Source organism: Ambystoma mexicanum, chromosome 6p, assembly GCF_040938575.1.
Source record: "Ambystoma mexicanum isolate Mex_15411 chromosome 6p, UKY_AmexF1_1, whole genome shotgun sequence".
NCBI classification, from domain to species: domain Eukaryota; kingdom Metazoa; phylum Chordata; class Amphibia; order Caudata; family Ambystomatidae; genus Ambystoma; species Ambystoma mexicanum.
This window is the reverse complement of record NC_090935.1, coordinates 8,656,623-8,684,116: the sequence shown is the minus strand read 5'-3', so window position 1 is coordinate 8,684,116 and position 27,494 is coordinate 8,656,623. Positions and strand designations below refer to the sequence as shown.

Here is a 27,494-nt window from a genome sequence, read left to right as displayed (position 1 = left end):
GTGGGTGGGAATAAGAGTAGTGGTCCACCTGCTGCAAAGCAGGCTCCCAGTGGTTCCAGTACCGTACCCCTCACTCCCGGCACTTGTTGGGATTGTGGGGCTCTGGATCACAAGAGGGGTGACTCCAAGTGTAAAGGTAAGGCACTTGGAGTACAGGCTGTCAGCCTGACCTACCCTTACCCCATGTCTGAGGTGGAGGCCACTGTCCTCTTCTCCTCTACAGGGATCACATTTGGTGCTCCTGTAGAGATTTCCTTAGTGTCCCTTGGGGCCTGGGACCAGTACGCGGAAGTACTGGCGACTATCCCACAGAACACCCGTAGGGTTTTGAGAAGTGTCCTCCTGAATGGCCAGCCTTCTACTGGCTTGAGAGACACCGGGGCGAGCATGACAGTGGTGGACAGGACCCTGCTCAAGCCAGAGGACTATGTAGGTGCTCCTTTGAGAACCACCAGGTTAGCTGGTGGGCCTCCCAAATTATCACCTGTAGCCTTAGTCACACTCGTAATTGGAGACAAGACAGCAAAGCTTCCTGTCCTGGTTCAGGACAATGTCCCTGCTAACATTCTGTTAGGAAATGATCTAGTAGAGTTGGGGTTGATCTCGGATGGTCTCCCCTGACTGCTGCTGCTGTCAGTAGGTCACAGGTGACACAGGGTCTGGCTGTGAGCCAAGTACCCGAGCCAAAGGCGAGGCCTAAGGCAAGAATAGGAGTATGCTATTTCCTAAGCAGATCCATTCCCAATAGATTCAAAGCACAGTTGTCAGTATGCACAACAGGAGCAAGACATGGAATAGGTCCTATAGAAAATTGGATAGGCCCTGAAATGGGGCTATGAACAGGCGTATTAGAAAAACCTATTGATGCGTTTACTTTCCAGAGAGGGCACAGTAGGTACCAATTTATGGAATATAGATGTATGGGTAGCCCCGATATCAAGTAAGAACTTCATCTTTCCTGGTTTTGCATCTTTAAGTGATAATCAACATATGGGCCCTCATTATGACCCAGGCGGTAAGTTACCGCCTGGGCGGTGACTTTACCACCATGGCGTAAACTATGTTTACGCCATGGTGGTTGGCGGATTTACCGCCCCATTCCAACCTTGGCGGGGCGGTAAATCCCCATTTTCCCATTTTCCCTTCCCATTTTGCCCCATAGGGCATAATGGGAGTGGGGAAGGCGTTAATTACGCCACCGTAAATTACGGTGGCGTAATTAACTCCATGGTCCCATAGCGCCATGGATTTTAACACCTGCTAAAAGCAGGTGTTAAAACCTCCATGGCGCTAAGGGACCTCGTACTCAGGCGGTAAGGGTCGGCGCTGTTTACGGCGCCGTAAACCCCTTACCGCCTGAGTTGTAATGAGGGCCATGGTCCTTCGGGGTCTACTGGAATCTGCACTCTCCCTTTACCCTCTCTTGGGCATCCCTATTCTACATAATCATCTGAATGTGTGTCATCTTCATAGTAATCTCTTGCTGAATACTGTTGGCCTTCTCTGGGATCAAAATAATTCTGCTTCTCTTGGATAGTAACCTCTTCACCATTACTTTTTCTCATCTTTCCTCTAGCAAAACCACACCCTACTGACCCTCCTCTTCCTCTAGGCCTTAATGGGCAGTCACTGATCCAATGATCCTGACCTTTACAATAATGGCACCCTTTATCTGAACCATTCCTTTCATTGGAAGGTGGCACACTTACTCCTTGTCTCCTTCCTATAAACATACCTCATCCCCTCTGCACCTGTCCTAGTCCTCTCTCAGGAAATGCTTGTTGCATCAATGCTCTAGTTTTTAAGCTATTCAGCTCTCTTTCTTTCTCAGTCTTTTCCTTACTGTGTCTATCCGCATAATACCAGCCCATCGTTAGTATCTGAGCAGCATTTTGGTTTGGCCATGTGTACTCATATGTTTGAATGTCATGCTTAAGGTAAGGAAGCAATCCTTCTCCAAAATGTGAACAGAAAGCCTTTTGCCTTTCTGTGGTACTTAGGTCCATTCTGCTGAAAGAGGTAGAAGCCTGCTCTTTCCTGGTGAAATATTTCTCAACTGATTCTCCTTCATCCTGCTTACAAGTAGTTAGTGCCCAGAAAGCAGATGAACTGGGATAAGCTATCTCTTCTATTCTTCTTATTATGTGCTCTGACAAGGCAAGACTAGTTTTGTCTAAACAACCCTGCCCATTTCCGTATTTGGTCATTGTCTCATCGTCCAATGCAGTCCATTTAATGGGATGTTCTTAACTATCCTGTTTTGTACACTGTCTCCAAATGTCTGGAGGTAATATACATGAAAATAGCTGGTCAATATCACTCAGTCTTAGAGGTCCTGTCTTTAGCACACAGTTTGTTTGGCTATACCATTGCTCTGGATTCTGTCTAATATCTGGAAAGTCCTTGGTAAAGGATAATAGTTACATACGATTACAAGGCACATGCACATGATGTGTGGGATTGCTACTATCAAAGCCTGGCACTTCTCTCATGGGGTTCTGCTGTGGTACTGGACTGGGTAAGGGGATTCTATCAAGCCACCCTAGTAGTGTCACTATGATATCTGAGCAGTCCTCTGTAGAAATGGCCCCTTTTTGGCGATCCCTATCCATTTCTTTGTAGTGGTCTGGAAGGTCATATTCTTCCCTTCTCCCTTCTTGTTTACTATTAGCATCTTTACAGGCTAACCACACTTTGCTGCATAAGTGTTTTACAGTTTCATTTGCCACAGGCTGTTCTACTTGAGGCGCATTATCCCTAGCTATTTTAATCCCTTCTTCCCCTTTAGCTATCCAAGCATTTACAAAGCGCTTTTGCTTCATCCCTTTGGGATGCAGTTATGCTTCTAGTCTGGTATACAGGAGTATTTGGTGGAGGAGGGGGCTCCTTTGACTCATCACTCCCTTCTGGGCGAGAGTAAGGAGGCGGAGGAGTTCTCTTAGTGGAGAGAAGGTATTCAAGGGATCAGTCTCTTCATCCGTGTGTATCATAGGTGCTGTAGCATCAGTACATGGTTTAGATATGTATGCTCCTACTTCTTGTGTCACACTCTCTACCATTCTGTTCCCATCCTTCCTTTTCTTTCTGGAGCTCATAGGCTCTAGCTTTATCTTTTTCTGATTGTGGCTTCTTACTCTTCAGCCGTGCTTCTCTCATTGATTTCTGTCTGGCATCATTTTCCCAAATTTTATATGTCTCTCATTGCAGTGGTCGTACCTCTTTATCTCCTTTGGCTGACAATGCTTCTCTAAGATACGCTATTTTGTCAAAATAAAAAGTACCATGAAAAGGAAAAGAAAGGGTAGGATCACTAGCTTTGGAGGTATACTTATGCCATTTCCACAAAAACAGGACTACCGCCAGTCCCTTCTTTATCATTAACTCCCAACCTGTAGTTCCTTCTGGTGGTGTAGGCACATGCTGTTTTGAGGTATTTAAACACTTTCTGCAGCAACATTTCAAACCACTGCAGTTCACTTTAGTACATGCACTTCCCATAGTTACTCAATTACCTGTCTTGGCTTGCCTAGCCTTGTTACCAGTTACCTTGGATAACCTTATTTATTTATTTATTTATTTATTTATTTATTCGTATTTGTTAAGCGCACAGAATCAGCCCTGAGGCATCGTGGCGCTGGTTACAGAATAGCGCTGGTTACAGGGAAAGCGCGTCTTAGTTACAGCATACAGAGGCATACAAGCATACAGTTTGGGCAGTAGCAATAGTTAGCAGTGTGTGCCTAAATGGCAGTAGGTAGAGGAGTTTTAGTTAAAGAGAGAGGTTTTGAGTTTTTTTCTAAACGCTGTGAGGGAGCCTTCTGCTCTTAGAGCGTGGGGGAGATTATTCCAAAGTTTTGGTGCTATGTAGGGGAAACCCAGCCCCCCGGCTGTAATCTTGTGGATGCGTGGTACAGTGAGTTGGTTAGTGTAGCAGAGTCTGGTAGGTCTGGATGAAGTCTGTCTGAGAATGGTGTCTGAGAGATATGATGGTGCAGTGTGGTGGATACATTTGTGGGTAGTAGTCAGTACCTTGAAGGTGATGCGTTCTTTGACAGGGAGCCAGTGAACTGATTGCCTTGCCAGTGAGATGTGGTCCCTTTTGGAGATGTTTAGTGCTGCTCTTAGAGCGTTATTTTGGGTGACCTGGAGTTTGTTTAGGTTTTTTTCAGAGGTGCCGGCTAGGAGTGCATTGCAATAGTCAAGTTTAGCGCCTATGGTAGCTCTTGCTATTGAAAGGCAGTTTTCTTTGGAAAGGAATGGTTTAATGGCGTTGATGAGTTTAGTGCTTAGTGCAGATGCGGAGACAATGGCACTAACTTGTTTGTCCATGGACAGGGTTGCATCAATGTAGACCCCTAGCGTTTTCACAGAGGATAGGACTGGGATAGTGCAGTTGTCGATGTTGAAATTGGCATAGCAGCTGTCTAGCCTGGCCAGTGTGGATTTTTGGCCGAGGATAAGGATTTCAGTCTTATCCCCGTTAAGACATAGGCCGTTAGTGGCCATCCAGGCTTGAATGGTGGCATATATGAGTTTTAGAGCTAGGGCGTCTTTGTGGTATGAGCCTGATAGAGGGAGGAGCACTTGGGTGTCGTCGGCGTAATTGGTGTAGGCAATTCCAAGTGCATCAAGTTTCTCGAATAGGGGCTTAGTGAATAGATTGTAAAGCGTAGGTGCTGTACAGGAGCCTTGAGGGACACCGCAGTGTATTATGGATGGTGTTGCGCTCGAAGTGTTTGAAAAGACTTTCATGGCCCTCCCTTCAAGAAATGAGGTTATCCAGGAGGTGGCTTGGTCAGAGAAATGTGCGGAGTGGGAGAGGTGTGAGGTGAGGGTCTTGTGGTCCACTAGGTCGAATGCCGCAGAGAGGTCGAGGAGAAGTAGAAGGGCGGGTTTACCTTTGTCCAATATCTTGGTTATTTGGTTTTTTAGGTCCAGCAAAGCAGTCTCTGTTCCATGACCTTTGCGGAAGCCTGACTGTCTGGTGCCTAGGATGGAGTTAGATTCGAGGTATAGTTGGATTTGGCTGTGTGCCACTTTATCTAGAATCTTGAGAAGGAAGGGGACAGTTGTTATAGGTCTGTAATTGTTAGGCATCGTGGGGTCGAGAGTGGGCTTTTTTAGAAGTGGGCGCACCCAGGCTTCTTTAAGACTGTCTGGGACAGAGCAGGACTTGAATGAGGCATTAATGAATGCGGTAATGATTGGGGCAAGTGGTTCAGCGCAGTCCTTGATTAATTTAGGGGGGCAAGTATCGGCTTTGCAAGTCGATGGTTTCAAATGTTTCAGTATGTCCAGGACTTCTAGTTCTGAAACTTCTTTAAAGGCAAATTTGGGAATGTTAGTGGTTTTGCTATGCGATTGGAAATCTAGGTGTCGACTCTGTTTTGGCAAGGTATTGTAGTGGTCGCGGATTTTGTTTTGTAAGAGGTCTATTTTGTTGAGCATGGCGGCTTGGATACTGTTGCACCAGCCTTCATCCTTGATGATCTCGTCCGAGGAAGTGGGAGGCACTGTGAGCTCTTTAAAGATAGAGAAGAGTTCTCTTGAGTGGCACTTTGAGTCTAGTATTCGACGGTTGTATGATTCAGATTTGGCATTGAAGATGGCGGTTTTGTATTTTTTTGCAGTGACTTTGAATAAGTCTTTGGTGATGTCGCATGGGTTGGCCTGCCAGTTTTTAAGTGCTTGGCGCTTTTTGTTACGCAGAGCTTGGAGGTCCTCTGTGAACCATGCGTTTGAGTGGAAAGATTTTTTTTCTTTTTTCTCTTCTAGAGGAGCGATGGAGTTTATAGCATTGGTGAGCGTATCCTTGAGTATGTCTGCTAGGATGTTAGGATCTTGAGGGAAAGGAGGGGCGAGGCATGGGGTGTTGAGAAGAGGGAGTAGATTGTCTGCAGTTAACTTTTTGGAGCTTCTGGCTAGGGTGGCGGATTTATGTACTGGTGTTTTTCTGGTAGGTAACGTAGGGATAGAGAATTGTATGCAGCTGTGATCTGTCCAAGGGAGGAATGTGTTGGATGTGATAGAGGAGTTACAGTTATGGTCGGCCAGCCAATCAAGAGTTCTGCCTTTGGAGTGGGTGGGTGACAGGATTTTTTGTGTGAAGTCTAGGTTGGAGAGGTCCTTGAGGAAGGAGGTTGCTGTTTTGTCCTTTGGGTCCTTATAGCCTAGGTTAAGATCACCTAGGAGTAAGGTTTTGGTGGACTTTTTTAGGTTTTCGCTGAGAATATGCGTGATTTGCCCTTGAAAATCGGTTGGGAGTCCTGGAGGCCGGTAGATGACGTGAATGTTAATGGTGTTGTTGTGAGAGAGGGATAGTTTGGCCGATAGTATGTCTGCATTCCCTTCCCATGTGTTGGGTGTGGGCCTGATATGGTGGATGTCTTTATAGATTATGGCAACCCCTCCCCCTGATTTTGTAGGTCTGTCTTGTCTAAGGATGGAGTAGCCTACTGGTACAGCTAGGGTAATGGCGGGGCCTGAAGCTTCATGCAGCCAAGTCTCTGTGATGGCTAGCAGATCTAAGTCGAAGCTGGAGATGAGCTCGTTGATTTCTAAGGCATGGGCAGTGAGCGATCGAGTGTTAAGTAATGCGCATTTGAGTGTAGGTGCTACCTGACTTCTGTTGGGAGGCTGCTGTTTCGTTTGTTTTTTCAGCTTGAAGTTGGGTGGGGTGGATGGTATAGCGGTGGGTGTGAGGTTGGAACACGGTGTGGGGAAGTGGGGAATCCTACCCACAAGGTTGTGAGAGACAGATGTGCGAGAACCTAATCTATAGTTTCTGAGTGATGCTGGGATGTGTTGCGATGAGAAGGACCTAGGTAGTGTGCGTGTCCTCAGTCTGCACAGTCTGGTGCAGCTATTAGGTGTAGAGGTGTGAGGATGCGCGGTGTTGGGGCTGGGGTGAGGTGTCGAATTTGTGTTGGACTGCATCATGATGCTGGGGCTAGGTACGCACGAGTGTAGATAGTGTCGTTCATATATTGCATTGTGTATCCTTGTTACCTTATGTAACCCTGTGTTAACTTGTGATCACAAGATTATAACCTCTTAGGACAGACTCAAAAACAGTACCTTTCCCATGGTGTTGTAAAAATAGAGGCAAAAACAAAAATGAAAAATGCATTTTTTAATAGCACACGCTCCATGCCATCTGGGAGAGGCTCTCTCAGATTGAGCAGCACCAGGACCACCAGGAATCTTCCAGGCCATTACCCCAGCACACGGTCCATGCCATCTGGGAGAGGCTTTCGCAGATTGAGCAGCACCAGGAGAGAATGGAGAGTATTGCCCCGAAACCACTGGTCAACTCGCAGGTGATGTGGGATGCGGTGCAGGGTGCCTCCAGGAGGGTGGGCACTGCCCTGAACCTTCTGTGTCAGCGTGATGCAGATGGCACAGCAAGCACAACCTTCATGAGCCAAAGGGTGCGTTAGTTGGCCGAGCATATGTCGGCCACGAATGAGAACCTCTCATGAGCCATAACTCTGCAGCACATCGAGGGTGGTGAACTGCCCAGTTCTGTTAGCCACCCCAACAGGGGGATCTGGGGTGAGCACTCCATCCAGTCTCTGGCAGCAGTGCATCAGGCGTCCAAGCACCCCAACCCAAAAAAGATGGCAAGAGTCCACTAAGGTGTGGGGAGGAGATGGTGTACATGTACATTTGACTGGCTGCAGTCCACCAGGGTGGGGGGAGGAGATGGTGTACATATGACTGGCTGCAGTCCACCAGGGTGTGGGGGAGGGTATGGTGTACATGTACATATTACTGGCTGCAGTCCACCAGGGTGGGAGGAGGAGATGGTGTACATATGACTGGCTGCAGGCCACTAAGGTGTGGGGAGGAGATGGTGTACATATGACTGGCTGCAGTCCACTAAGGTGTGGGGAGGAGATGGTGTACATATGACTGGCTGCTGTCCACCAGGGTGTGGGGAGGGGGTGGTGTTGGGGATGAGGGCGTGTACATATAGAATAAATCATGGAGTACCGTCAATGGGCTTCATTATGAGTTTGGTGGTGTGGCCAAAAAATGGTGGTAATGCAGTGGCATTACCGCTGCATTACCATACCACCGAACTACAGGTTTGGAGGCAAGGCGGAGGTAAAGCCTCCACTTTACAACCAGAAAAAGGCCCAGTTTGTGGAATTACTGTTCAGTGGTAATGTCACCGAAATCCCCATGGAACTCTAATAAATGTGAACTAAATAGGGACTAAATGAGGGATTAACACCACTGGACCAAGTTGTGGGAATGGTAAATCCTTTTGGCGGTATCTCAGTGAATTTACCTCTGAGATACCACCAAACCTGTAATGAGGCCCTATGTATCCAGTGTTTCATTGAAGTAATGTGTGCATTCAGTGCACAGTTGCAGTACTGAGAGGTGCATATCTGCGGAATGAGAACTAGCTGTCCATTAGGTCCTGGAGGACAATGGGTCCTTCTCCCACTTCCCTATGTATATTCTGAGGTGCCCTGTTATCACCTGGAACTTCTTCATCGTCTGAGCCGGGGGGATGGAGAGGGATTGGGGGAAAGAGGCGGAATATTCCTCATCTGAAGGCATCGGAATGTTCCGTCGTGCAGCATTGCGTTTTTTATAACGATTTTCTCAACTATAACAAGGCTATACATGAGTGCACCACCTATCCGGTGGAGGTACCTGAATCTTCCCTTAAGCAGTCGAAATGCACTCCATGCATGTACTGGTCATCATCCTGTGTGCCTCGTTATAGCTGTCTCCTGCGGTGTACCGGGGTTCCTCACATGTCTCATCAACTGGGGTAACTGCAGATAGCCTGAGTCACCTACAACAAATTCAAAGGACAGTGTCGAACATGACCATTTATCTAAGTACATGTTAATAATCCTGTCATGCTGGTTACCTTTGTGTGCTCATCTGTGCTTGTGGATGATACACAGTACATCAATTGGTGTGGGGGAGGGCATTGGCTTTGAATGGGCACTTGCAGTAATGCAGTGTGTCTGGCATCATGTGTTCATTGTTCATGTGTTTTGGTCTGTTTGGACATCACCCCTGAAGGTGAAACTATGGTGCTAAGCCATTTACTGCCCTATAACCGTGCATTGGTAGGGAATGGCTTCTTGGATTTGTATTTTTGTATTTGGGTTTTATATAGCGCTTTAAACCAAAGCGCGGTACATGTGATTAAAAACCGTACAATAAATGAAGATTAGCAAAACATAATGTCAGTTTAACCGGAGTGAAGTAAATAAGATCTCGGAGAGTCAAGGAAAACAGAATAGACAGAGATAGAGCGAAGAGAGAGTTAGAACATTCCAGTGCAAGCGAGCCAGCAGGGAGAAAGAGTGAAAACGCGACTGGGCACAAGTAGGACGAGGCACAGCAAGAAGATATTGTGAACAGGAACGAAGCGAGCGAGAGGGAGTATAGAATCAAACCAGGGAAGAAAGGTAATCAGGGACCAAGGCAAAGAGAGATTGAAAGAAAAATCACAAGAAATACAATTTGATGCGAGACCGGAAAGAGAGCCAGCCGAGAGACGAAAGAGCAGGACATCCTTGGTCCATGGGTAACCCAGTTTGTCAATTGCTCTTTTGCAGAGGGTAGTGTTTCCCTTTTTTTGAAGGAGGTGTGGGTTAACCCCCTATTGGAAAAGGAGTTGTATCCGTTTTTCTTGCATAATTATTGTCCAATCACTAACGTGCCATTCTTGCTGAACATTTTGGACAAGGTGGCACACTTACAATTCCAGAACCTCTTGGAGGGTAACGAGATTTTATTGTCTTTCCAATACGGTTTCCGGAATGGGCATGGGACAGAAACCGCAATGCTCCATCTGCAAACCAATCTATTATTGAACATGGACCAAGGACAATTATCTGTCCTCATGCTGATGGACCTATCCTCAGCATTCGACGTTGTTGATCACGATTTACTCAAGGGCAGACTACAGTCTCTGGCCGAGTGCTCTACTAAAGCAGCCTGTTGGATTTCTTCCTTTCTGGGGCCCCAGAAACTCTAAGGTGAACGTAGGTGAAGTCTGTTCTGGTCCTTCACCAGTCACCTGTGCGGTGCCTCAGGGATCCTGCATTTCTCCACCATTGTTTAATGTCTATTTGATCCCGTTTCTGCTCTTGCTGATTAGCCTTGGTGTCCAGGTGGCTAATTACGCTGATGACACTCGGGTGATTGTCAAATTGTCAGGTTCATATTCTGAGGATGCAGCTACGTTGAATATCATCTATAAAGCCATCCACCTTTGGATGGCAGCTAACTCCCTGTCTCTAAATGCTAGCAAAACGGAGCTTTTGATTGTAGCTCCCACCATGAGGCTGAGGTCTCTGCCAGTAGAGTATAAACATTTTTTGGGCACGCTGATCCGGTGGCGGAGAGGGTTAAAACCCTAGGGGTGTTTCTGGAGGCCAAACTGTCCATGTCATATCATGTGGCTCTTGTTCCTCTTGCGGGTTGATTAAAAAGCTTCTGTGCAACATTTGGCCTTTTCTCTCTTCTGCAAACTTAGCTACCCTGGCCTCAGTCCTCATTAACACACGTTTGGACTATTGTAATAGTCTGCTCAGTGGCTGCACAGATTCCACTATAGCTGCTTGGCTGGTCTCACAGAATGGGGAAGTGCGGATAGTCTCCGGTCTTGCTAGGCGATCCCATGTTACTGTGGCCAGACGGAGGCCTACATTGGCTGCCTGTAAAACCTAAAATCAGGCTTAAAGTGTTGACGCTCACACACAAATGTGTGATGAACACGGCACCCCAGTATCTCACAACGCGCCTTCAACTTAATGTTTCATATCGCCCTCTCAGGCCTCAATACTGCATGAGACTGGTTAAACCCAGATTTAGTTTGGTGAAGGCAGGTGGGCGTAGTTTCAGTGTGCAAGGTCCTGATTTGTGGAACATGTTGCCTCCAAATTTGAGAACTGTCAAGAGAACAGTTAAGTTTAAAAAAAAGAGATAAAGATGCTGCTCATTAACCTACCTCCCGATTAGGCATAGTCCGTCTGAAGCTTTAGAGCTGGTGCTTGTTGACTCAGAGTTTTGCCCCGGTATTCCCTTTTGTACTGCTCCGAATGCTATTTGTTCCGGTTGTCTGTCTTGTGGTCTCATGTGTGCGCGCTCTGAGGACCATTGGCACGTGGCATGATGTTATAAGAACTTTAAATAAATAAAATAAGAAGAGACGGAGCCATGGAGGTTAGAAGACAGAGTAGGCCAATAGAAGCATTAAAGACAGATTTAAGAAGAGCTAGACTAGTAAGAGGGAGACCAAAAAAGGATGAGGGCCAGTAGAAAAAAGGAGAACAAGTTTGCAAAGAAATTAGGAGTTTGGTGACTTCAAAAGTCAAGAATGAGTGGGTCTTTCGAATATTGTATATGTGAAAACGGTGAGCTTGTCTAAGGAATGTGATGTTAAAACGAGAAATCGGAGTCAAAGTAAAGTCGAAGATTACAAGCAGTAGAGGAAACAGTTGAGAAGGAGGAAATGAGATAAGGGAGGGAGAGGTGAGGGTATTGTGTTAACAGAAAAAGAAAAAAATTCAGTTTTAATAGTGTTGCGAATCAAAAAGTGAGCCGACATCCAAGATTGGAAGCTTGTGAAGATGGAGAATTGTGATGTTAAAATATCCAGTGTTGTGTTCACCCAGCAGTGTGATTTGTTTTTCCTCCTGCTCTTCTACAAGTAACTCATACTGTTTCTGCTGCATGTCACTGCTCACCTTGGGCCTCATTAGGAATTTGGTGGTATCTCGGCAACTGCGATAACACCAAACTGTATATGCCAGATTAGAAGTGGTGGTCATCAGTGAAGTCCCCATTTTGATATATATTTTTTTTTTTAGTCCATGGGACTCAGTGGGGTTTTTCGGTGCAATTACTGCAGCAGTAATGATACCAAAATTTTGCAAAAAGTTATGATATATGATATATTTTATTTATGTCGCGCCCATACACAAGTATTTCAGGGCGCGCCCATACACAAGTGTTTCAGCTCATAGCTGGAGGTGAATCTTCCACATTCCTGCCTAACTTGTAGTTGGGTGGTGCGATAATGTGGCGTTATACAGTAATACCGCCACATTTTACCCACACCACCCAGCTCATAATGAGCCCTATTATATTTTGTCATTAGAGCACGGCTACTCTGCTACCTATGCGGGTGCCTTTCCTCAATAGATGGCTCTTCAAAGTCTTATCCGTTACTATGTCCGTAAATAAGTCATGCCTCTCGCTGCTGCTTAGAACCGCTCTGTCTGTTGGTGAAGTCTGTGACTGTGAACATGTTCAACCTAATCATGTGCTTCTCCTTTTATTTCAATAGGTGACTGATGACCCAAAATACGCAACAGTAAATTCTCTGCACTAATGAAGTGCAAAGCTTCATTGATACAATGCACAATTTCCTAACACCACAGGATAGAAGTCTCGGGTCCAGTGTTCTTTTCAGACTTTTCAGGAACTGGGATTGTGAAGCCTATAGAATATGATGGGTTTCATCCATTCAACACACTGGTAGCATCCAGCAACACTGCTGCAATAAATACCCAGCATTACAGACTAACGATGGCAACAGGGTTTAATGTGCAGTAAGACAGGCTTTTTTATTTTGCGTATTATTCCTAAGAGAATACATGTGAGTACTATTTAATATCAGTTCTAACTGCAAGGCTGGTTAAAGGGGTTTGCAAATATGACTGGGAAAATTGTATCACTGAATATTTTAAAAGCTTCTACTAGAAGAAAGGTCTTGCTTGTCACTATGACCCACACATGAAAAAGCTCATCTATGCTCTGAGTTTGGGAAACGGGTTCAATGGAAAGTGTCCTTTTATTAATATTCTGACAAAACATATTGGTGAGAAAAGAGCAATCTAATTACATACATATTGCCCGTTTGAGAACATAGGTGTAAAACCTTATCTGTGTACTAAATTTGGGAATAGCTTCCATTTACATGACACACTTAACTGCCGCCAAAAAATGCATTCAGGTGACAAACCTCATGACTGCACTGAATGTGGGAGAGGGTTTGCTAAGAAAGGTAATTTTACTCTGTACCGGAGAACACATAGAGGTGAGAATCCGCTCGTGTGCACTGAATGTGGGAAAACGTTTTCTCAGATGAGAGCTCGTACTGTCCACCAGAGAACACATACAGGTGAAAAGCTGCACATGTGCACTGAATGTGGGAAAGGGTTTTCTCAGATGAGAGCTCTTACTGTCCACCAGAGAACACATACAGTTGAGAAACCTCACGTGTGCACTGAATGTGGGAAAGTGTTTTCTCAGAAGGGTAATCTCACGTTCCACCAGAGAACACATACAGGTGTGAAACCTCACGTGTGCACTGAATGTGGGAAAGTGTTTTCTCAGAAGGGTAATCTTACTCGCCACCAGAGAACACATACAGGTGATAATCCGCACGTGTGCACTGAATGTGGGAAAGGGTTTTCTGAGATGAGAGCTCTTACTATCCACCAGAGAACACATACAGGTGAGAAACCTCATGTGTGCACTGAATGTGGGAAATGGTTTTCTCAGAAGGGTACTCTTACTCGCCATCAGAGAACACATACAGGTGAGAAACCTCACATGTGCACTGAATGTTGGAAAGGGTTTACTACAAAGGGAGAGCTTACTCGCCACCAGAGAACACATACAGGTGAGAAAACGTATGAGTGCACTGAGTGTGGGAAAGGGTTTGCTACAAAGGGAGAGCTTACTCGCCACCAGAGAACACCTACAAGTGAGAAACCTCATGTGTGCACTGAATGTGGGAAACGGTTTGCTACAAAGGGAGAGCTTACTCGCCACCAAAGAACACATACAGGTGAGAAACCTCATGAGTGCATTGAATGTGGTAGAGGGTTTGCTACAATGGGACATCTTATTGGCCACCAGAGAACACATACGGGTGAGAAACCCCATAAGTGCATTGAATGTGGGAAAGGGTTTGTTAGTAAGGTAGTGCTTACTCGCCATCATAAAACACATACAGGTGAGAAACCTCATGTGTGTACTGAATGTGGGAAAGCGTTTGCAGCAAAGGGAGAGCTTAATCGCCACCAGAGAACACATACAGGTGTGAAACCTCACATGTGCACTGAATGTTGGAAAGGGTTTACTACAAAGAGAGAGCTTACTATTCACCAGAGAACACATACAGGTGAGAAACCTCATGTGTGTACTGAATGTGGGAAAGGGTTTGCTCAGAAGGGACAGCTTTCTCGCCACCAGAGAACACATACAGGGGAGAAACCTAATGAGTGTATTGAATGTGGGAAAGGGTTTGCTACAAAGGGAGAGCTTACTATCCACAAGAGAACACATACAGGTGAGAAACCTTACATGTGCACTGAATGTTGGAAAGGGTTTACTACAAAGGGAGAGCTTACTATCCACCAGAGAACACATACAGGTGAGAAACCTCATGTGTGTGCTGAATGTGGGAAAGGGTTTGCTCAGAAGGGACAGCTCACTCTCCATCAGAGAACACATACAGGTGGAAAACCATTTGTCTGCACTTAATGTGGGAAAGGGTTTCTGCGGCAGAGACAGCCTATAGACCACCAGAGGACACAGAGGTGAGACACCATCGGAAGTCGGAATGGCCAAGACAGTGTTATCCCTTTTGCAGCACATGCTACAATGCTACAGGGTCCTCACTAGTGTCTACACTATTGCCTGCCTGAATTGGGACTGTTAAGGTTGCTAGTGGATACCCCCCATATGCCGATCCCAGGCCAGGGTACTATTGCAAAAGGGAGGATGCATGCCCCATTTTAAAGCACCACCTTTTAAGATATTGGTTTGGTGTGCAGAGCATGGGCAATATGTCAAGTATTGCATTAAACGATATGGCAATCTTCACTGAGCGGTGAAGCAATGTAACTCATGCAAATTACAAAATATAATGGTATATTCCTTCCTAAAATGAAAGGATTTTAGACTTAATGACATTGTGGACGTTCCCCCCTGAATTTCAAGAAGGTTTAGTGGACAAAACAAATCCCTCCAACCTGGAAGAAGTCTATCATAATTCCCAGACACAAGAAGGGCAATCGTGAAAATCCTCTAGATTATCGGCCTATTGCCCTTCTAGCACCCGGGGCAAGATGTTTGCCCGCCTTCTATTAAGAGCGTTCAATCATTGGGTGAAATTAAAATCATTATCAGATGGATTTGTGCCTGGACTGGGAACCTCAGTGAATCTATTGGTCCTCTTGCTCATCAAGCAAGGCCTATTTATGTGGCCTTTATCGATTTTAAAACTGCATTTGATTATTTTCTGCTTGATCTGCTGTTTGAAAAAATGGAAGAAGCAGCATGTCAGGGGCATATTCTAGCCTTGGTCTCACATGCAGACGATTTGGTGCTTATGTCAAAGACCCCCAAAAGGCTGTGAAATGTGTTATCTGCTCTGGAAGCCAATGCAGATAAAAATCTGCTCACTATGAATTTGAAGAAGACCAACCTACTCATGTTGCCTTGTGAACCATCTGCGACTAAGCGCTCTTTCATGTGGCACCTGCATGGCTCTTTTCTTAGTGTAGCCATTGAATATCGGTACTTGGGGATCAACACAAACAATAGCCCTCGGGATCTTCCCTATCGGCTAGAACTCAAAAAAATAATCTTAACTGCAGTGTGCCAAGCCCGAAGTATACACAAAAGGTATAGGACACGTTCATATGAACCTGTAATGATCTTTTCCAAACACAATGTTGTCCCCATCGTAACGTATGGGGCTGAGACCAAGGTATATGAATTTGCGTTATTCTGCAACAGACTTGAGTCTGTTTTGGAAAAGAGTGCTTTCTCTTCCATGAACTCAACCCATTGCAATCTTGCGATATGAATTGGGTCTGTTGTCGCTAAATGCAATATCTATGTGGATAATGCTTAGCCTGTATAGGAAATGTGTTACGCCAACTGCACCTTGCTCTCTGCGATATCTACGCTTCTAGCATCTGGTGCTGACAAGTCCTCACCTTCTTGGAAAGCTAAATCTATCACCTTGACGGCAGAGGCTGATATCTCACTAGTCCTACTCATAACAAACGCCAACCGGGGCAATTTCAAACTGTGGCTATATGATTGGTGCCAAACTTGGGATACCTGCATGAAATATAAGCATGTGAAAACTAGACACTTTAAGATAAAACCCATGAATCAACCAGAAAAGTATCTAATCAGGTTCTCTGCGGCCCAAATACAGAACCGTATTTATCCGTTTTTCATTGCATGTGTGGCAGGCAGGAGAAGTCCAGGCTATTAGAGCTAAGATGACCAATAAGGAGAGAGCTTGCAGATATTGAATTGAAACTTTGAATCATCTATTGGTACATTGCCAAGCTCTGTTGCCTAAAAGAAAGCGCTTTTTGCATCATTTATTTAAGGACTATCTTATGTTAACACCTGAAGCCTTGTGGCTGCTGATCTTAAGTGGACAATGAATAGCAGTCACTTGGCAGCTATGAAATATCTTGAGTCTTTGCAATTGGACTGATTGGTTCTGCTGAATGACCATCAAGCAAACACATTGATATGCTCTTCTGTGACGGTCCCTTCAATGCTGCCAGGCACTACTGTACACAATGCTCTGCTGAATGACCATCTAGCAAACACCTTGAGCTGCTATTACTCGCTCTGTGAAGTTCCCTTCAATGCTGCCAGGCACTACTGTATACAATGCTCTGCTGAATGACCATCAAGCAAACACCTTGAGCTGCTATTACTCGCTCTGTGAAGTTCCCTTCAATGCTGCCAGGCACTACTGTACACAATGTTCTGCTGAATGACCATCAAGCAAACACCTTGAGCTGCTATTACTCGCTCTGTGAAGTTCCCTTCAATGCTGCCAGGCACTACTGTACGCAATGTTCTGCTGAATGACCATCAAGCAAACACCTTGAGCTGCTATTACTCGCTCTGTGAAGTTCCCTTCAATGCTGCCAGGCACTACTGTACACAATGTTCTGCTGAATGACCATCTAGCAAACACCTTGAGCTGCTATTACTCGCTCTGTGAAGTTCCCTTCAATGCTGCCAGGCACTACTGTATACAAGGCTCTGCTGAATGACCATCAAGCAAACACCTTGAGCTGCTATTACTCGCTCTGTGAAGTTCCCTTCAATGCTGCCAGGCACTACTGTACACAATGTTCTGCTGAATGACCATCTAGCAAACACCTTGAGCTGCTATTACTCGCTCTGTGAAGTTCCCTTCAATGCTGCCAGGCACTACTGTATACAATGCTCTGCTGAATGACCATCAAGCAAACACCTTGAGCTGCTATTACTCGCTCTGTGAAGTTCCCTTCAATGCTGCCAGGCACTACTGTACACAATGTTCTGCTGAATGACCATCTAGCAAACACCTTGAGCTGCTATTACTGGCTCTGTGAAGTTCCCTTCAATGCTTCCAGGCACTACTGTATGCAATGTTCTGCTGAATGACCATCAAGCAAACACCTTGAGCTGCTATTACTCGCTCTGTGAAGTTCCCTTCAATGCTGCCAGGCACTACTGTACGCAATGTTCTGCTGAATGACCATCAAGCAAACACCTTGAGCTGCTATTACTCGCTCTGTGAAGTTCCCTTCAATGCTGTCATGCACTACTGTATACAATGTTGTGTAGAATTTTGCTAAACTTATTGTCGAATTATTCTATGTTATGTAGGAATTGTAATGACAATGTTTTTTTTGAAAGGTCGATTTCTTTTCAACTATATCAAATAAACATTTTATTTTTATTAAATGACCAAACATGTTTACTAAATGAAATTTGATTCTGGATAAGCTGTTGAATTCAAGCCGTACCAAGTTCATTAACTGAATGAAGTGGTGATCATCAGAGTATTGAGCTTTTGCCAACATGTCATTTGCCCTCATTACGACCTCGGCGGTAGCGATGACGCTATTGGCGGCATGGCTGCCGCCGAAATCACGTCCGGGTCCACAGAATGAGGAATTACCGGGCCATTCCGAGTTCGGAAGGCCCGGTAATTCCTCTCTCCAAGAACCCGGACCCGGTCCTTCCCCATTTCAGCCCCCATAGGGCGGAATGGGAGAGGGAGCAAACAATGGGCCATTACGAGTTGGCCCGTTGTTTGCTCCCTCTTCCCCTCGCGGGTTCCGGTAAGCACGCCTGGTTTTCCCAGGCGTGCTTACCGTGTCCCACGAGGGGAACTCGTAATGCGGCGGTACGGAGTGAACGGCGCCGGCTCCTTTTACGGCGCCGTTAACCGAGTACCGCCAGGGTCGTAATGAGGCCCATTATGTTTTAAATTTAAAAATAAATTGTTAGTACCCATTTGTGTGTTAAATGTTTCTTTTTTCTGGCTTCACTTTTGTGTAGACCTCTTTCTGGAACATAGGCAATTTGTTTTATTTGGTGGGGTGTCTGTCTCCATTTCATTTCTATATTCGAATAAACGCGATTGCCAACTTTATAAACTTTCTGATCGTCATGTTTGTATTTCACTCAATTTCCTTCAGGTTGCACAGTTCAGACCACAACATGAGTTATGGTACATGCACAAGATCCTATTTTATTTAACTAATTACGACAGTATGTTTCATACAACATATCCATCAATAACTTGACGATAATGCTGGCTGCTGTGGGCTGCGATGGCCAGTACAGCATGTGGCGTCCAGCGTTTTCTCCATGCGTGGCTGCCGGAAGCTGGCTATGTGGGGGAAAGGAAATCTGAAAAAATAACCTGGAGGAAAAATGTGTGCTTTGAGAATAGAGGCAGATGATGCTTTGACAAGTCGCAGGTGTCGGCACCGCACACCCCCACCTCTACAAACACAGCACTCCTTATAGAAATGCCCGAGCATGTAATAGGTGAAGTGCCTGGTGAAAGAAAATGACACATTGTGGAACACACCACAGCAGGGCCCAGAGGCTAATTCTGGCAGATTTCCTGCTACCTGATTGGCAGACAGGATGCAGAAAGCTGCTAATGTATATATCAAATTAAACTTAATCAGCCAAACTGCTTCCAGACGTACTCGTGTCCACACTTCCCAAGAACCCAACCAGGTAGAAAGCGTGACCAAATAGAAGCTCAATGGCAGATAGCCACAATTACAAATCCTGTTGCATTTTTAAGGTTTTAAGTAGTACAATTGCACTTGATATTAAAACAATGGGTGTCATTACGGGGTTGGTGGTAACCCGCAGCTGCGACTGACGGGTTGCCGTCAACACCGTAACATCGGACCCGCTGCCTGACCTTACGCTTACCCAGGGACATTACAAGTCCCCGCAAAGTGGGAGGTCAGGCGACGGGTCTGGTGAGTCCCATGGGGACATGGGAGCACGGGCACTCTTAGCAATGGTGCTGATGCTGCCGTGACAAGTGTGCCTGTCACAGCCGCTGGGCCCGGCAGGGTCAGACCTGTTGGGCGCAGCGGCCCTGGTAGGCAAACTTGTAGTTTGACGGTCCGGAAACAAGGGTGCCGGTGAGCTTACCGGCACCCTTGTTTCTGGACAGGCAAACTTATGAGTTCCAATGTCTTATTCCTAAATATCCTAGACCCTTGTACCCTAAAATGTATTTCATTTTGTCATGAGGTTTGGGGAATTACTGATTCACCAAACAGTATCCATGCTCTCACTCCTAGATGGTCGGGATAGCACAGCGAGCTGAACGCTCACCCCTGATAGCTGTGTGCAGCCTGCTGTGGCAGCCACGAATTCCGGCAAGGTCTCAGGTTGATAAATTGAGTACTACCTCGGTACCCCGGCTAATAATATCAACTGTTCTTTTAGTGCTCTGAGACCTCTGGGTGTGTAGCGCTATATAAGAAATAGATATTATTAGTCTGTTGAATAATTACAATGTTCTCTTGATTCCTATAAAGAGCCGGCAGGGAAAGAAGATGTGCTTGATTGTAGCACCATGGTGCAATTGCTATAGGTGCCTTTTCATATATAGTCCCGATGGGTCAGGACCACAATACGTCCGCGCAGCCTATCAGTCCGTTATTACACAGTATGTGAAACAAGACGATTAGCATAATATCAGCACAGGGAGAACTTTCTATAAGGAGCCAGTATTCCTGTTTTTTAATGATATCAAGTTAGTGACCAGAACAAACAGTGATGGGATTTGCATTTTGATGGTCAGACATCCTATACTAGTTATGACTCTCCTCAATCTGTCCAATTCATAACGCTAGCCAATGGATTCTGTAACTTTGGCAAGCGGCTGTTTAGTAGTGTATACCCATCCACCAATCACAAGACAAAGATATTTGAGGCGTGGTGGTATTGGCTGAATGCAATGTTTTGAGTGACTCGATCCCACCACTTCCCTTTCATCTGATGCAAGTTCATTCATCCACAGATTCCTCCGATTGTAATCCCCATCCCCCCATTTTGAACTTGATGTTGTAACATTTTTTTTAAAACTGTTTATGGATTGCTCTAAAAAGAGTATGTTCTGTGAAGATGTCTCTGGTGTATAAGGGATGACCATCGGGTGGCCGGGTACCACCACCTGCTCCCTGAGGCAGGGATTGTGGATGTTCTGTGAAGATGTCCCTGGTGTATGAGGGATGACCATCGGGTGGCCGGGTGCCGACACCTGCCCCATGAGACAAGGATTGTGGATGTTCTGTGAAGATGTCTCTGGTGTATGAGGGATGACCATCGGGTGGCCGGGTACCACCACCTGCTCCATGTGGCAGGGCTATTGGATACTGTGTGAAGATGTCCCTGGTGTATAAGGGATTACCATGGGGTGGCTGGGTGCCACCACCTGCTGCATGAGACAGGGATTGTGGATGTTCTGTCAAGATGTCCCTGGTGTATAAGAATGACCATGGGGTGGCTGAGTGACACCACCTGCTCCGCGAGGCAGGGCTGGTGGGTGCTGTGTGAAGAATCCCCACCCCCAGAAACTCTGGAAAAAGCAGCAAGGACTTGTCACATAATTTCCAGGGTATCTTTAACAGATCGTGACACAAACAGTGCACATTGCACCATTCATATGGAAGCCTGCAGGTCCTTGAGAGTAGACCTTGTGTGTACACGACCATAGATATACAGTTCATCATTGCTTTGGTATGCATTAAGTGGTGCTTGGTTTTGTGGTTGAAACATCCAGGAGAGCAGACTGCTGGACAGACCTTCTACCCACACAACATGGAGCTTGCGCTTTCCCTCCCATGTGTGAGAAGTAGTTGGTATTAAAGATTTTGGCCAGGATTTCTATAAGCATGGGCCGCGCAGCAAGATAGAGCTGCCATCAGGAACTGAATCAATTCAACCTTTAAGCTCAACCAATTATGCAACAAAATCCATTCATAACACTTGCATAATGTACAACAAGCCCAGCATCAGCTGATAAAAGGCTTGCATATAAAACCCAGGCCTCCAGAAAGGGCAGTTGTCTGAGTTTGGTGAAGGGGTGAGAGTGGAGGCGGTTGGAAAGAGGAAAAAATGGAGTAGCAGGAGACGATGGGTGCGGAGAGGCAAAAAGCTTTGGAGGAAGTGATGAAAATAGGAGTAGAGAAGATAAGAGGGAAAGAACATTTGCAGAGGACGTGTAAAAGGAAGATGAGGAGGTGAGATGTTCAGGTGAAGGTGTGGGGAAGAGGGGAGCAAGGAGGAGGTGGTAGTAATAACGCAGTGATGTAAAGAGGAGGAGGCGGTGGTAAGCGCAGCAGGTGGTGGGGAGAAGCAAGGAGAAGCAAGGAGGATGGTGGTGTAATGAGAACAAGGTTGTAATATGTTCAGTGGATGGGTTGGGAAGAGATGGACATGGGTAATTGCTAAGGTGGATTTCTAAACTCTGACCTGGTGGGCAGACTTTTAGGAGGCCACTCTCGGTTTAGTAAAACAGGGGAACCTTCTGGACAAGCCAGACCAATCTAGGTAGCTTGGCAGGCGGTCAAGACTAAATCTCATGAAGGGTGAGAGTGATCGGAAGCCCACAATGAGCACACACAGCAACTAACTACAAATTACTCTTAGGCAAGTGTATATGAAAAATATCTATACATTTATTGTCGGCCGAACCAATAGACACAAGTAAGCTTTCGTTTTCAAACAGTTCCCACATAAAATCCTTATACTAAATAACCTATATACATTATGTTTCCTAATGCAACACAGTAGTAAAACAGAGCCACAACCTTTGCACAGTCTGGACCAAACTTTGCCAGATAAGCGAAGGTGACTAGTAGGTTCGAATCCTGCAGTTTTGTGCTGCTCCATCTCTCAGCGGCTGCAGGATAGAACGATAGTCCATGACGGGACAGTTGCCTTTCCTCATCTCCCAAAGGAGGTATGCAGAATATTCCAGTGCAGCAGTCTTCAGAGCACAGGAGAACAGAACAGCAAGGCACCTACAGTGACCGTCACCAACAGAGAGTGATGCAGGAATCACAGATGCAGGAGTGTTACATACTCTCCTAATTCAGGATCCAGAGCTAGACCTGCAAAGTTTTGCAGGAGAATGCATGGGACCACAGACAAGCGATTTCCAAAGTCTCGGGTTTGCACTCAAGACAGCAGCGGTTCTGCGGGATACCCTGAGGTAGAGCTTGTCAGTTCATTGGATGGCCCAGGAACACTTCCGAAGGGGCTTGTTCGGTGGATAGGCAGGGGGCACCCAGATTAGTTGTTCCCACTGCTCCAAATGGGTGAATCGCCCTGACAGACCATCTTGATCAGAGAAGAAAGCAGGGGTCTTATGAGACAGCAAAGGGTGACAGGTGCCAAAAACTTCCAAAGCGTCTTCGGCGGTTTCACAAGTCCGTTTCTTCATGCAGGAGGCTTGGCTCCTTCCGAAGTTTGGGGAAAACTCGGGTGATCGACCTGGAATGGATGCAGAGCCCCTTCTTTTATCCAAGATTAGCTTTGTGTCAAAACCGAGGACTTCCAATCGATCTGCTCTCATGCAGGAATCCCAGTCATGGTTCAATCATGGTCCACAGTGGTCTCAGTCATTCAGGCACTCCAGACATCCTGGCACCATTAGAGTGTATTGGGACCAGACAGTCCCAACCCGCTTCCTGGGCACACACGTGACAGGCAGAAGCCAGCGAAAGAGATCGGTTTTCGCTGGAGAATGCATGCGCAAATAAGGAAAAGCCAGGTTACGCAACCTAGGTGAAGGCAAGGGAAGAAATGGCCCTGGGATAGAACAAAAGACTTTGTGGCTCGGCCATTTTCAGACCTGGCCCCAGTCTTGAACCAAATGCAGTAAATGCAATATGATTCTGTAAAAAGTCTCTTTGAGGGTGTCTAGGGCTATAAAACAAAAAGGACCCCAGCGCACGGCACTGGGAGGTACATTGTGCACTGATAAAAAGGTTGCCAAGAAATTGCAACATAGTGAAAGACTAAGGGAAACATAGGTTCCCAGTACTCACAGCCTGAAGGACGTGTCAGTTTCCCCATAACAATGAGCAAACGCCCAGGGGAGTTCAGCTGAAGGCTGAGCTCCTCTGGTAAAAGTTCAGGATAGGATGATCAGACAAAAGCAAAAGGTTTGGGGGTCCATTATTGGAGGGAAAATTGTTCATAAATAAAATCTTTCCTAACAGGGATGCAATAGAAACAGGAGGGGGTGTGGAGATCAAGAGGAGGTGGTAAGTGCAGCAGGTGTTGCGGGGGAGAAGCAAGGAGGATGCAGTTTAATGAGAACAAGGTGGTAAAAGTTCAGTGGATGGGCTGGGAAGAGATTAACATGGGGGATGCAATAGTAACAGGAGGAAGTGTGACGAGAAGGAGGTGGGAGGTTTAGAGGAGGGGTAGTTGGTAGTAACAGAGGAGGTGGTGAAAGAAGCTGAAGTGGAGGGGGTGAGAAAAGGATTGAAGATTGTGTTAAAAAGGGGACCTGGGGATGAGGGGTCTGGGGAAGACCAGGTGAGATGTGAAGGGGGGAAATGTGTGCTGAATGCCTGTGAGGAAGAATGAGTACCGGCCAGAGCCTCGATGAGTGTGAGTATCCAGTCCACATGGAAGGAGTAGAACAGATGCTGGCAAAGGTTATTTGGTAACAAGGCATCCCAGAGGAGAATAAGATGGTGCTGGTGGGCTCTGCGGCCAGGTTTCCTTGGCAGTGCCCAGCCTATGGAGCTTCAAGGCGGGACTCCTCCAGTGGAACCTATGAGCCCTGGAGAGTCTGTGGCAGAACCATCATACACCAACTTACTAGGACCAAGCTGCAAGGTGTTGGCCAGCTGAAAAGAGTCTTTGTTTGCAGAAGAGACTGAGTGATGCTGGAGGGAAACTTTGAGAGACATTGGCCCTCACTTTAACTCTGGCGGTGGCCGTGCCCTTATTAAGGGCACGGCTGCCGCCAGAGTTGTTTTTTTTCCGGCATCCGCGAATGGGCAAGAACCGGGTCATGCCGAGTTTGGCGGACCCGGTAATTTCCCATTCGCGGGTGCCGTTATGGCTGGCCTCCCAACCCCTAGTCTTACCCGTAGGGCAGAATGGGGGTCGGGAGCATGGTTGCACCGGCACCGTTAATAACGGTGCCGGTGCAATCATGAGTTCTGCTCGTGGGTGCTGGTATGCACACCTGGTCAGACCAGGCATGCAGTCCGGCACCCGCGAGCAGAACTCGTAGTGTAGTGGAGAGGTAACAATGGCACCGGTAGCACTACCGGCACCGTTGTTGCCTTTCCGCCACACTCATGATGAGGCCCATTTTCTTTCGCGGCTTAGCAACTGTGCCACCACTTCATCAACTCTCTCCATAGTGTCAATTATTTTTATTGTGGTAGGTCTGATATAGGAGACGGACACAAGGACATGCTCGAAGCAGGATACTTGATTGAAAGAATGTATCTTCTAAACCCTACTCTGAAAATAAAATCAAATAATAAAATGAACTGGTGTTCGTCAGAACATCACACAAAGAAACCTACACTGTGTTTGCCTCCAAAATCACTGCAATCCCCCGGCCCCCATTCCCAAGTTCTGGTTAGGTTGGACCAAGTATATAATATCACTGGTGATTGATTAACCTGTTCCCTACCCCCTTCTGAATTAATCTTGAGAGCAGTTATATATATATATTTCTGGAGCTTGTCAACCTGCTTAGATGCACATGCTTTGCATAGTCTGCGATCTAGTTGTTGGCTCAAATGTATTACATTTGTATTTTTGAAGTCAAAATAATGAGCGTTGACTGGGATGCTCTCCTTCCTACACGTGTCAATGTCCACAGATTGTTTTTTTTCCTCCATCCGTTGGCAACACGATTGCACACACTGAAGTGGAGTCGGATGAAAGGCTTCTTCGCCCCAACTGTGACATAACAAGGCGTACAGTGGGGAGATGAAGGCATACAGAATGTACGTCCTACTGCTACTGATCCGAAGCCTAATAGGGCCTGATCTACGTTTCAGATCTTTTCCGCTCAAGCCATTTGATCTGCTATTGAGAAACTAAACTCTGCATGTCCTCTTGAAGCTGTCCCACTCTCCATTATGAAGGCATTTTGCCAGAAATCATCTCCTGGATTACAGCTGCAGTCAATGGAACGCCTTACAAGTTTGGCGGTAGCCTTGCAGGTAAAACCGCCAGGCTGCTGCTAAACTGAGAATGGGCAATTACCGGATCATTACAACCCGGCCAGACCTGGTAATTGCCCATTCGAGGGCACCGGAAAAAAGATGCTCCCCGTTCCCATTCGGTCCCATAGGGCTGAATGGGGAGGTCGGATGCAGCGGCACTGTTAATAACGGTTTTGGTGCATCTGACATGCTGAGCTCGCAGGTGCCTTTCTGCCTGCCAGGTCAGATCTGGCGCGCAGAAAGGCACCCACGAGCACAACTTGTAGTTTGCCAGTTCGGGAACTACGGTACCGTCATGCTTAACAGTACCGTAGTTCCCGCCCAATGACCCGTTCTCTTCTGGGTGCATGCACTTGTTATTCCTGTGTGGAAGAAGCCTTCTTTGGATCCTACTGTTCATGCTCATTTTTGCTTCTTCTTTTCTCATGAAGCTTTGGGTCTTTGATCTCTCCTCTTCTTGGTTCGTTTTTGGAATCTTTCTCTTTTTTTGATCCCTTTCAGTCTGGATTTCACCCGGGCCGGGGCACCGAATCTGTTCTGGTATCAGTGATGTATGACCTAGCTCGGTTGGAGGACAAAGGTGGCGTAATAGCTCTTATTCGATTAGATCTCTCGGCTGTATTTGACACTGTGGATCAAGCCACGCTGGTCGTCCGTATGTTTCTTTCTGGCCTGTCTGCTCAGGTGCTTTCCTGGTTTACTTTTTTTCTTTCGGGTCACAATCTGTTCTTCCTCCTTTCTCTTCCCAACCTATCCCTCTGTCATGCAGAGTACCTCAGGGCTCTGCATTCTCGCCTACTCTGTTTAATATTTACATTCTTGGTATCATCAATTCCCACTGTTTCCTATGCTATTCCTATGCTTACGATATGCAGATCATCGTTCGGCTTGACTGGTCCCGCCCTGGCTGATCGTCTTAGGAGTTGCTTGGTGGCCATGGGTGAATGGATGCAAGAATTGGCATAAACTGAATGGGAAAAGACTGAGCTACTGGTTGTAGGTTCTGATCACCCTTGTTCTTTCTGGACCCCGGATTTCTGGCCTTGGAACCTTTCCGTCACTAGTCCCTTTGGTTAAAGATCCCGGTGTTAAGATCTCGGCATCCTTGTCAATGTCAACCCAGGTGGCAGCTGTTTGTCAAGCCAGCCACTTCAAGCTTCTTACTCTTGCCAAGGTTGTACCCCTTATTCCCTCTGCACTTCACGCCCCCGTTGTATCTTCTCTGGTGACTAGCGGCATTGATTATTGCAATGCACTCAATCTGGGTCAGCCGGCTCATAACGCTTTCTACAAACAAGGTGCTGGGTTTCTTCAGGTTAAATTCTGTCCCTATGTTCCTTCGCAAGTATTCCGCTCGCCTCTCTTCGCTAGTTATTCAAGTGCTCCGTATACCCCTATCTCGAGTAGGTGGGCGGCCTTCTCAGTTGTTGTGGCAAAGTGTTAGAATGCCCTTCCCTTTGCTCTCCGTACGACAGTAAACCACCTGTCCTTTCGTCATGTCTTGAAGACCTGTCTTTTCTAAAAAGTTATTAGTTGTCCTTTTTTCTCCGTTCCTGTTGATTAGCACCATGATGCCACCGGGCGACCGATGCACTTTATACATTCCAATAAGATAAGAATGTCTTTGTCCCCCTACGTTTATTGGTCATTTATATAGCGCCCATACACTTAACAAGGTTCATAGTGATTTTTTCGACAGTCAAAGTTTCTGCATACAAAGCTTTCGACACAAAAGCTTCGGAAAAAAAAGTTTTGGATGCATTTAAAAAAATAATAATAATTTAATGGGGAGCACCCCCAACTCTCCGTTTTCTTTTTAAAACAAACTTTTTTTCCATACGAAACTAAAATAAAACCTGTAACATGAAAAAAAAATGCATTCACATTTTTTTTTTTCCCGAAACTTTGTATTCGAAACTTTTGTATGTA

General features: G+C 46.1%; 1 protein-coding gene across 1 annotated transcript in view; it reads left to right on the top strand.

Moving 5' to 3' along the window:
* The window catches only part of LOC138511130 (zinc finger protein 615-like), a 46,091-nt gene extending 27,647 nt beyond the window's left edge, over positions 1-18,444 (top strand). Inside the window, exon 2 of the mRNA XM_069626615.1 lies at positions 12,332-18,444. Coding sequence (XP_069482716.1) covers positions 12,991-14,538 — 1,548 coding nt within the window. The 5' untranslated portion in view covers positions 12,332-12,990 and the 3' untranslated portion in view covers positions 14,539-18,444. The remainder of the gene's footprint in view (positions 1-12,331) is intronic.
* The last annotated feature ends 9,050 nt before the right edge of the window (positions 18,445-27,494 follow it).